Here is a 12,352-nt window from a genome sequence, read left to right as displayed (position 1 = left end):
CTGTTAAGAGCCTTGAAATCTCACCAAAGCCCCCCAACAGGGCTAAAAAAAAAAAAAATTGCAATAAATAAAAAAAAATGAATTATAAAAAATAATAAAAAATTAAATAAAAAACACACAGACACAACCCACTCCCCCCCCCCCTAAAAAAAGAAGAAATCATTGTAAAAAAAAATGTACTTGTACTCGATCTTAACCACTTATGGAGCGCCCGCCCGCCGCAGTTTTACGTGATGACTTTAAAGAGGAATACCGTTGTTATGGTAGCAGTTAGCTACCATAGCCCCAGTATCCTCTGACCGCGGGCGGTCCTCTACAAAATAAAAGTGGTCTCTGCGGCGGGTTCACCGCAAGATCACTTTTATCGGCGGCAGGAGAGGGCCCCCCCATCCCGCCGCTCTCCGGTGCCCTCCAGGGCCGTCGGCATTGGCAGAGGCGATCCGGTCCTGTCCCTTGCTGTGTGTGGAGACAAGTGAGGGGAAGATGGCCCCCCACCCGTCTCCATATCATTGCAGGGTGGAAGCGACCTCATAACGTCACTTCTGCCCATACGTCTTAAAGGGAAATTTTTTTGTTGTCATTTTTACAAATGACAATTTTTTTTTATATTGCATTTAAGTCCAAATATGAGATCTGAGATCTTTTTGACCCCCCAGATCTCATATTTAAGAGGACTTGTCATGCTTTTTTTCTATTACAAGAGATGTTTACATTCCTTGTAATAGGAATAAAAGTGACCCACTTTTTTTTTTTTTTTAAAAAACACTTTCAAAATCAATAAAATCAAGTAAAATAAAAAATAAAAAACAAAAACATTTTTTAAAATGCCCTGCCGAGCTCGCACGCAGAAGCGAACGCATACGTGATCAGCGCCCGCATATGAAAACCGTGTTCAAACCACACATGTGAGGTATCGCCGCGATCGTTAGAGCAAGAGCAATAATTCTAGCTCTAGACCTTCTCTGTAACTCAAAACATGCAACCTGTAGAATTTTTTAAACGTCGCCTATGGAGATTTTTTTAAGGGTAAACGTTTGACGCCATTCCACGAGCCATTTTTTGTTTTTGTTTTTATTAAAGGGTCCAGAGGTCCCCAGGGCCCAGATTGGCAACCCCCCTTTATTTATTATTATTTGTTTTTTTAAGGGGCCCGGAGGTCCCCAGATGACAACCCCCCTTTTTTAGATTTTTTTATAACATATTTTTATGTATATATATATATATATATATTTTTTTTTTTATTTATTAAAGGGCCCAGAGGTCCCCAGGGCCCCCGGATGGCAACCCCCCATTTTTTATATATATCTTTTTTGTTTTTATTATTTTTTGTTTTTATTAAAGGGCCCCCGTATGGTAACCCCCCCTTTTTTTGAATTTTTATTTATAGGATTTTTTATTTTTATTTTTTTATATATATTTATTAAAAAAAAACGTGTTTGTTTTTATTAAAGGGCCCCGGATAGCAACCCCCCTCATTTTATATATATATTTTTGTTTTTATTACTTTTTGTTTTTATTAAAGGGCCACCCCCCTTTTTTTGATTTTTTATTTATAGAATCTTTTATTTTTTTCTCTCTCTCTCTCTCTCTCTCTATATATATATATATATATAATAAAGGGCCCAGAGGTCCCCAGGGCCCCGGATAGCACTCCCCCTTTTTTATAAAAAAAATTCACAGACCCCCCCGCTCCTCAATTATTGCCGTCAACCCCCCGCTTCACAATTTGAGGCGGCAGCACCCCCTTCGGTTCTCTTCTCCAGGGGGCCCATGCCTGAAGCTGTGTAAGGGGCCCCATAATTCCTGATGCCAATGTACTGTATGAAGCAGCATTTGGAGGTCCCCTTTATTTCATTCGATGATTTGGCTCTGACTGGCGCTGTAATCAGGGAGCCAATTTCAGTGCAATGTAGGATTCTCATTTTTACAAATGACTCCATGAGAACTCCTAGAAAATAAATCGATCTCAAGACCGGGGAATCGGTCATGTAAGACGGACGCATTTAAAAGCGCATCGGCTGCCGAGGACGCCGCTTGTGTGTTTCATATTCATGGAGTGCGAGAAACCTAAAAATACATTTAGTATGATTGGAAGAAAATAAAATCGCTTACATTAGATGTCTACAAGAGTCCATAGAAGATAGAGAGGAGCCCATAGAAGATAGAGAGGAGCCCATAGAAGATAGAGAGGAGCTCATAGAAGATAGAGAGGAGCCCATAGAAGATAGAGAGGAGCCCATAGAAGATAGAGAGGAGCCCATAGAAGATAGAGAGGAGTCCATAGAAGATAGAGAGGAGCCCATAGAAGATATAGAGGAGCTCGTAGAAGATAGAGAGGAGCCCGTAGAAGATAGAGAGGAGCCCAAAGAAGATAGAGAGGAGCCCATAGAAGATAGAGAGGAGCCCGGAGCCCATAGAAGATAGAGAGGAGCCCATAGAAGATAGAGAGGAGCTCATAGAAGATAGAGAGGAGCCCATAGAAGATAGAGAGGAGCCCATAGAAGATAGAGAGGAGCCCATAGAAGATAGAGAGGAGTCCATAGAAGATAGAGAGGAGCTCATAGAAGATAGAGAGGAGCTCATAGAAGATAGAGAGGAGCTCATAGAAGATAGAGAGGAGCCCCTAGAAGATAGAGAGGAGCCCAAAGAAGATAGAGAGGAGCCCAAAGAAGATAGAGAGGAGCCCATAGAAGATAGAGAGGAGCCCAAAGAAGATAGAGAGGAGTCCATAGAAGATAGAGAGGAGCCCATAGAAGATAGAGAGGAGCCCATAGAGAGGAGCCCATAGAAGATAGAGAGGAGCTCATAGAAGATAGAGAGGAGCCCATAGAAGATAGAGAGGAGAGGAGCCCATAGAAGATAGAGAGGAGCCCATAGAGAGGAGCCCATAGAAGATAGAGAGGAGCCCATAGAAGACAGAGAGGAGACCATAGAAGATAGAGAGGAGACCATAGAAGATAGAGAGGAGACCATAGAAGATAGAGAGGAGCCCATAGAAGATAGAGAGGAGCTCATAGAAGATAGAGAGGAGCCCATAGAAGATAGAGAGGAGCACATAGAAGATAGATAGGAGTCCATAGAAGATAGAGAGGAGCCCATAGAAGATAGAGAGGAGACCATAGAAGATAGAGAGGAGCCCATAGAAGATAGAGAGGAGCCCATAGAAGATAGAAAGGAGCCCATAGAACATAGAGAGGAGCCCATAGAACATAGAGAGGAGCCCATAGAAGATAGAGAGGAGCCCATAGAAGATAGAGAGGAGCCCATAGAAGATAGAGAGGAGCCCATAGAAGATAGAGAGGAGCCCATAGAAGACAGAGAGGAGCCCATAGAAGACAGAGAGGAGCCCATAGAAGATAGAGAGGAGCCCATAGAAGATAGAGAGGAGCCCATAGAAGATAGAGAGGAGCCCATAGAAGACAGAGAGGAGCCCATAGAAGATAGAGAGGAGCCCATAGAAGATAGAGAGGAGCCCATAGAACATAGAGAGGAGCCCATAGAAGATAGAGAGGAGCCCATAGAAGATAGAGAGGAGCCCATAGAAGATAGAGAGGAGCCCATAGAACATAGAGAGGAGCCCATAGAACATAGAGAGGAGCCCATAGAAGATAGAGAGGAGCCCATACAAGCCAAGGCACACTTTGGGGCAGGCTGGGAATGGAATATGCATGCATTGGGGACTGATCTGAGGACAGAAGTGCATGTATTGGGGACTGATCTGAGGACAGAAGTGCATGTATTGGGGACTGATCTGAGGACAGAAGTGCATGCATTGGGGACTGATCTGAGGACAGAAGTGCATGTATTGGGGACTGATCTGAGGACAGAAGTGCATGCATTGGGGACTGATCTGAGGACAGAAGTGCATGTATTGGGGACTGATCTGAGGACAGAAGTGCATGCATTGGGGACTGATCTGAGGACAGAAGTGCATGTATTGGGGACTGATCTGAGGACAGAAGTGCATGCATTGGGGACTGATCTGAGGACAGAAGTGCATGCATTGGGGACTGATCTGAGGACAGAAGTGCATGTATTGGGGACTGATCTGAGGACAGAAGTGCATGCATTGGGGACTGATCTGAGGACAGAAGTGCATGTATTGGGGACTGATCTGAGGACAGAAGTGCATGTATTGGGGACTGATCTGAGGACAGAAGTGCATGCATTGGGGACTGATCTGAGGACAGAAGTGCATGCATTGGGGACTGATCTGAGTACAGAAGTGCATGCATGGGGGACTGATCTGAGTACAGAAGTGCATGCATTGGGGACTGATCTGAGTACAGAAGTGCATGCATTGGGGACTGATCTGAGTACAGAAGTGCATGCATTGGGGACTGATCTGAGTACAGAAGTGCATGCATTGGGGACTGATCTGAGGACTGTAATGCATGCACTGGGGACTGATCCGAGTATTAGTATCAGGGTAGTATTAGTAAAAGAATGGAAAAACATCCTCCGAATTGAACTCATCCAAAGTAAAACTACATTGACTCCAACTTCTGTGTCTTTTTGAATAGTTGAGCTGCCTGTGGCTTCTGTCAGGTCAGCAAGTGTCCACACAGACTAGGTTTAGGAGGTATGTCATTACATATGAAACAGAACACAACTGCTGCTATCAAAACTAAACAAACACAGTAATCAAAGAAATCTGTAAAGACGGTCTTTATGTACGGTGTAAACGTTCCAGCTTATGACCACCTCAGTGTTTTATCCAGTTTTATTGTGATGCAGGACAATTCCTTAAAGTTCCACCCTAAAAATGAACTTTCTATTAACAGCTTGCCTTTCATGTAAAAAAAAAAAAAATTATATATATATATATCTATATTTTTTTTTTTATTCACTTCTATCTGGCTGTTACTAGGCAGATTTCGTAATCTGCTTAGTTCCTGGTCCTAGGTGGTTCAACTTCCTGTCCTTAGACCCCATTGCTTCCTGGGAAATGATGACACTCATTTCCCAGGAGTATCTGGGTATTACTGTGCCTAAAAAAATAAATAAAAAACGCCCAGCGTGCACCTCTCCCGGAAAACCAGGAAGAAAAAGGAACTGGGCTTCACACGCCCACACATATGATGGATACGCCCACACATATGATGGATACGCCCACACATATGATGGATACGCCCACACATATGATGGATACGCCCACACATATGAGGGATGCGCCCACACATATGATGGATACGCCCACACATATGATGGATACGCCCATACATATGATGGATACGCCCACACATATGATGGATGCGCCCACACATATGAGGGATGCGCCCACACATATGATGGATACGCCCACACATATGATGGATACGCCCACACATATGATGGATACGCCCACACATATGATGGATACGCCCACACATGATGGATACGCCCACACATATGATGGATACGCCCATACATATGATGGATACGCCCACACATATGATGGATACGCCCACACATATGATGGATACGCCCACACATATGATGGATGCTCCCACACATATGATGGATACGCCCACACATATGATGGATACGCCCACACATATGATGGACGCGCCCACACATATGATGGATGCGCCCACACATATGAGGGATGCGCCCACACATATGATGGATACGCCCACACATATGATGGATACGCCCACACATATGATGGATACGCCCACACATATGATGGATACGCCCACACATGATGGATACGCCCACACATATGATGGATACGCCCATACATATGATGGATACGCCCACACATATGATGGATACGCCCACACATATGATGGATGCGCCCACACATATGATGGATGCTCCCACACATATGATGGATACGCCCACACATATGATGGATACGCCCACACATGATGGATACGCCCACACATATGTTTGCAATGATTTCTGGGACGATTGGGGAGCTATTAATATATTTTAGGGACTATTTACTGTGATTCATTTTATCTTGCAAAAAAAATAAAAAATGAAGCCCCGGAACCCTGCTTTAAAGACCTTAAAGGGCCTCAATATTGATTTATGAATAAATCAGAATGTTCTAAAGACCGTACCATGGTCTACCATCCAACCAGGGGCGTCGGTAGGGGGTGGCTAGAGGGGGGCTGAACCCCCGAATGTGACCCTGAAAAGCCCAGAGTCTCATCATTGCGGGTCTCCATTGTTAGCCCCGAGTGTGAGCGGCGAGCGCCGGGACCGATCTGATCCCAAGCGCCGCCGAGTGCGGCCGAGTACCATAGCAGGTCCCGTCTTCTGGAGCCTTCGTAACGCCTTTGATGGACGTCCCACTGGTCCAATGCCGGGACTGCGGGACGTGTGACGTCCATCAAAGGCGCTGCAGGCTCCAGAAGGCGGGAATTACAATGTGGCCGCCGCGCCACATCCCCGCTTGGCGCTCGGGCGGGCGGCTCCTCCCAGGCTCCCCGGCTTTCCTCTCCTCCTCCTCAGGCTCTGACGACTGACAGAATGACTGACTCTGCCTATAAAGATTGAGATGAGTTGAAGTAAATATTTCAAGACCTACCACAATTATCCTCGTCGGCGCCATTGGTGCAATCCTTGCGTCCGTTGCAGTGCAGAAGTTGCGGCAAACACACCGAGAGATTGCCGCACGGGAACTGACCCAGGGGACAAATACCACTGTCCAGGTTCGAAGGAATCATTAGAGAATCTGTAAAAACAACAAGGAGTAGTAAGAAGATGAAGATTGGAGTATTTAAAGTATCCACAGATCCAGAGCAATGTGTCATTCATAAGTATAAAACCTCTAATGCCGCGTACACACGATCGGATTTTGCGTCGGAAAAAAACCTTGGATGGTTTTTCCGACGGAACTCCTGCTCAAGCTTGGCTTGCATTCACACGGTCACACAAAAGTTCTCTGAATTTTCGACCCGTCAAGAACGCGGTGACACCTCTAGTGATATAAAGATCTATATAGAGGAATCAGGACCTCCTTCCTCCTGCTGGTGACCCCTCTAGTGATATAAAGATCTATATAGAGGAATCAGGACCTCCTTCCTCCTGATGAAGACCCCTCTAGTGATATAAAGATCTATATAGAGGAATCAGGACCTCCTTCCTCCTGCTGGTGACCCCTCTAGTGATATAAAGATCTATAGAGGAATCAGGACCTCCTTCCTCCTGATGAAGACCCCTCTACTGATATAAAGATCTATATAGAGGAATCAGGACCCCCTTCCTCCTGCTGGTGACCCCTCTAGTGATATAAAGATCTATATAGAGGAATCATGACCTCCTTCCTCCTGCTGGTGACCCCTCTAGTGATATAAAGATCTATATAGAGAAATCAGGACCTCCTTCCTCCTGCTGGAGACCCCTCTAGTGATATAAAGATCTATATAGAGAAATCAGGACCTCCTTCCTCCTGATGAAGACCCCTCTAGTGAAATAAAGATCTATATAGAGGAATCAGGACCTCCTTCCCCCTGATGAAGACCCCTCTACTGATATAAAGATCTATATAGAGGAATCAGGACCCCCTTCCTCCTGCTGGTGACCCCTCTAGTGATATAAAGATCTATATAGAGGAATCAGGACCTCCTTCCTCCTGATGAAGACCCCTCTAGTGATATAAAGATCTATAGAGAGGAATCAGGACCTCCTTCCTCCTGCTGGTGACCCCTCTAGTGATATAAAGATCTATATAGAGGAATCAGGACCTCCTTCCTCCTGATGAAGACCCCTCTAGTGATATAAAGATCTATATAGAGGAATCAGGACCTCCTTCCTCCTGCTGGTGACCCCTCTAGTGATATAAAGATCTATATAGAGGAATCAGGACCTCCTTCCTCCTGATGAAGACCCCTCTAGTGATATAAAGATCTATATAGAGGAATCAGGACCTCCTTCCTCCTGCTGGTGACCCCTCTAGTGATATAAAGATCTATAGAGGAATCAGGACCTCCTTCCTCCTGATGAAGACCCCTCTACTGATATAAAGATCTATATAGAGGAATCAGGACCCCCTTCCTCCTGCTGGTGACCCCTCTAGTGATATAAAGATCTATATAGAGGAATCATGACCTCCTTCCTCCTGCTGGTGACCCCTCTAGTGATATAAAGATCTATATAGAGAAATCAGGACCTCCTTCCTCCTGCTGGAGACCCCTCTAGTGATATAAAGATCTATATAGAGAAATCAGGACCTCCTTCCTCCTGATGAAGACCCCTCTAGTGATATAAAGATCTATATAGAGGAATCAGGACCTCCTTCCCCCTGATGAAGACCCCTCTACTGATATAAAGATCTATATAGAGGAATCAGGACCCCCTTCCTCCTGCTGGTGACCCCTCTAGTGATATAAAGATCTATATAGAGGAATCAGGACCTCCTTCCTCCTGATGAAGACCCCTCTAGTGATATAAAGATCTATAGAGAGGAATCAGGACCTCCTTCCTGCTGCTGGTGACCCCCTCTAGTGATATAAAGATCTATATAGAGGAATCAGGACCTCCTTCCTCCTGCTGGTGACCCCTCTAGTGATATAAAGATCTATGTAGAGGAATCAGGACCTCCTCCCTCCTGCTGGTGACCCTTCTAGTGATATAAAGATCTATATAGAGGAATCAGGACCTCCTTCCTCCTGATGAAGACCCCTCTAGTGATATAAAGATCTATATAGAGGAATCAGGACCTCCTTCCTCCTGCTGGTGACCCCTCTAGTAATATAAAGATCTATGTAGAGGAATCAGGACCCCCTTCCTCCTGCTGGTGACCCCTCTAGTGATATAAAGATCTATATAGAGAAATCAGGACCTCCTTCCTCCTGCTGGAGACCCCTCTAGTGATATAAAGATCTATATAGAGGAATCAGGACCTCCTTCCTCCTGATGAAGACCCCTCTAGTGATATAAAGATCTATATAGAGGAATCGGGACCTCCTTCCTCCTGCTGGAGACCCCCTCTAGTGATATAAAGATCTATATAGAGAAATCAGGACCTCCTTCCTCCTGCTGGAGACCCCTCTAGTGATATAAAGATCTATATAGAGGAATCAGGACCCCCTTTCTCCTGATGAAGACCCCTCTAGTGATATAAAGATCTATATAGAGGAATCGGGACCTCCTTCCTCCTGCTGGAGACCCCCTCTAGTGATATAAAGATCTATATAGAGGAATCAGGACCTCCTTCCTCCTGATGATGACCCCTCTAGTGATATAAAGATCTATATAGAGAAATCAGGACCTCCTTCCTCCTGCTGGAGACCCCTCTAGTGATATAAAGATCTATATAGAGGAATCAGAACCTCCTTTCTTCTGCTTTATATTTTTTTATTTCTTTTCTTTTTCTTAAAGGGCCCACAGGTCCCCAGATGGCTACCCCCTTTTTTTTTTTGAATAATTAATTTTTATTTTTTGTAAGGGGCCCAGAGGTCCCCAGGGCACCCCCCCTTTTTTTTTGTTCGTTAGCACCCAAAGCCCCCCGACCTCAATTTGCGGCGGCAGCACCCCCCTGCTTCTCAATTCACACCCCCCCCCCCCACACTTCATCACGGCAGCCCCCCCCCCCCCCCGCTACTCAATTTGCGCCCTGTGAACAAACCTCATGGTTGACCAATCTTAGGAGCCAAATAGTATCAAACAAGACCTTTGAGTGCATTTTTTATTGCTTGTTTATACACATCAGTCTACTAAAGACGTAAATACACATTTGGCTCAACAAGACCAGAACTTGCAGCGGAGCATAATGATATCCATGATGGCCGCTCACAGCGCAGGCCGCGTTACGTGGAACATCTTTATGACCCGTTTCCTCCATTTTACGACGCATCTGTTTTCCTACTAATGCATTAATGTCAATATTTATTTAATGTTTCAATAACTAGCTGGATTTTTCCGAGATGAAAGCAATTCCCATGGAAATGTTACAGAACATTGTGTAACGGTCATGCGTTTATAATGCGAGAACAAAATATGATAGAAGGAGGACAATGGATACACTTGCACTACAAATGATACAATTAATTAATTTCGGTTCAAGACCTTAAAGTTAGAAATGTACTTCTTATTTCCATCACACACATTCCTGGGTGAGCTTTCAAATTTGGGTACGAAAATATTTGCCAGCACGCCGGAGAGTTTATTGCAGGTTCACAACACAAGGAGAGTGCAGGACCCCTTCGTCATAGAGCTGGCCCCCAAAAAACTTGGCCTCGCCTAAAAACTTGGGACCGGCGCTCTGTGGACTAGGCCGAAGTGTCCTGGGAAAAGGTTGCGGACTAGGCTGAAGTGTCCTGGGAAAAGGTCGTGGATTAGGTCGAAGCCGCGGCCTCGCCTAAAAACTTAGGACCGACACTCCGCGGACTAGGCCGAAGCGTCCTGGGAAAAGGTCGTGGACTAGGCCGAAGCGTTCTGGTAAAAGGTTGCGGACTAGGCCAAAGCAACCTGGGAAAAGGTCGCGGACTAGACCGAAGTGTCCGGGGAAAAGGTCGTGGATTAGGTCGAAGCCGCGGCCTCGCCTAAAAACTTAGGACCGGCACTCCGCGGACTAGGCCGAAGCGTCCTGGGAAAAGGTCGCAGACTAGGCCGAAGCATCCTGGGAAAAGTTTGCGGACAAGGCTGAAGCCGCGGCTTCGCCTAAAAACTTAGGAGCGGCGCTCCGTGGACTAGGCCAAAGCGTCCTGGGAAAAGGTTTGCGGACAAGGCCGAAGCTGTGGCTTCGCCTAAAAACGTAGGAGCGGCGCTCTGCGGACTAGGCCGAAGCATCCTGGGAAAAGTTTGCGGACTAGGGCGAAGCTGCAGCCCCGCCTAAAAACGTAGGACCAGCGCTCTGCGGACTAGGCCGAAGCTTCCTGGAAAAAAGGTTGCGGAATAGGCCAAAACGTCCTGGGAAAAGGTTGTGGACTAGGCCAAAGCCGCGGCCTCGCCTAAAAACGTAGGACCGGCACTCGGCGGACTAGGCCGAAGCGTCCTGGAAAAAAGGTTGCAGAATAGGCCGAAGCGTCTTGGGAAAAGGTCGTAGACTAGGCCGAAGCCGCGGCCTCGCCTAAAAACTTAGGACCGGCGCTCGGCGGACTAGGCCAAAGCGTCCTGGAAAAAAGGTTGCGGAATAGGCCGAAGCGTCCTTGGAAAAGGTCGCGGACTAGGCCAAAGCCGCGGCCTCGCCTAAAAACGAAGGACTGACGCTCCGGCTTTCAAATTTAGTGCCGACACGGAGATCAATGGCTGTGTTGATAAGCACCAGGTATCTGTGGCTTTGTTTAGCCATGTCCATGATCGATGCCCTTCATTGCCCTCTAGGTGTATTGCATGAGCAATACACCTAGACCCGACAGATACATTGACTCGAGTATAAGCCGAGGGGGGTGCCGGAGAGCCTCGGAAACGGCCGAAAAGACCAGAGGACAGCTTAACTGACCTTGGCAAACCTCCTACCTAAGATTTGCAGAGGTCAGCCATGCTGTCCTTGGACCTTTTCATGCATTTCCGAACCCCACCGATCGCGGGTACCTGGCGGACATCGTGGCCGCCAGGCACGCGCATCCGCACCTTAGTGATGCGGCGGGCACTCGTGAGCCCCTCCAGTGGCCAGAGAAGCCGAGGACATCAATAGATGTCCTCCCGGCATTGAAGAGCCACCTTGTGGCCGTCAAAATACAATTGCCCGGATACAAAGGACTGGATTCACGTAGAGCGGCGCATCTTTGTGCGGGCGTAGCGCATCTCATATGTGCTACGCCGACGTAACAGAGAGAGGCAAGAACAGTATTCACAAAGCACTTGCTCCCTTTGTTGCGCCGGTGTAACGTAAATTGCCCAGCGTAAGCATGCCTAATTCAAAGTAGGAAGGTAGTGGGCGTGATCTATTAAAATGAAGCGTGACCCCATGTAAATGAAGGGCCGAACGAACGTTGCATGCGCGCGCATGCTCAGAATCACGTCGCATATACTCCCTAAGATACGACGGCTCAATGCGTACGACGTGACGTAACCTACGCCCAGCCCTATTCACGTACGACTTACGTAAACGACGTAAAATTCGACGGCCGTTCCCTGGTCTATACCCTAACATGATTTACACCTGCTTTATGTGGCTTAACTTTACGCCGGACGTACGCCTTACGTTAACGGCGTAGATTACTGTAAACGGGCGTAAGTACGTTCGTGATTTGGCATATCTTGCTCATTTACATATTCGACGCGTAAATCAATGGAAGCGCCCCTTGCGGCCAGCGTAAATATGCGTCCAAGATATGACAGCGTAGGAAACTTATGTCGGTCGGAGGAAGCCTATTTTCAGGCGTATCTAGTTCTATGGGTACGGCGCACAGATACGACGGCGCACATTGACACTTACGCGGCGTATCTGTGTTTAGTGTATATTTCACCTTCC

At 46.6% G+C, this 12,352-nt stretch overlaps 1 protein-coding gene across 2 annotated transcripts in view; it reads right to left on the bottom strand.

The window, feature by feature from the left end:
• The window catches only part of LOC120913016 (relaxin receptor 1-like), a 219,493-nt gene that overhangs the window by 94,765 nt on the left and 112,376 nt on the right, over nucleotides 1-12,352 (bottom strand). For both annotated transcript variants that reach the window (XM_040322669.1, XM_040322670.1), the window contains exon 2: nucleotides 6,521-6,667. In XM_040322669.1, the coding sequence (XP_040178603.1) occupies nucleotides 6,521-6,667 (147 nt within the window). The remainder of the gene's footprint in view (nucleotides 1-6,520; nucleotides 6,668-12,352) is intronic.

The sequence above is a fragment of the Rana temporaria genome, chromosome 9 (assembly GCF_905171775.1).
Source record: "Rana temporaria chromosome 9, aRanTem1.1, whole genome shotgun sequence".
Classification (NCBI taxonomy): Eukaryota; Metazoa; Chordata; class Amphibia; order Anura; family Ranidae; genus Rana; species Rana temporaria.
The sequence above is the reverse complement of the archived record's forward strand: the minus strand, read 5'-3'. Positions and strand labels throughout refer to the sequence as shown.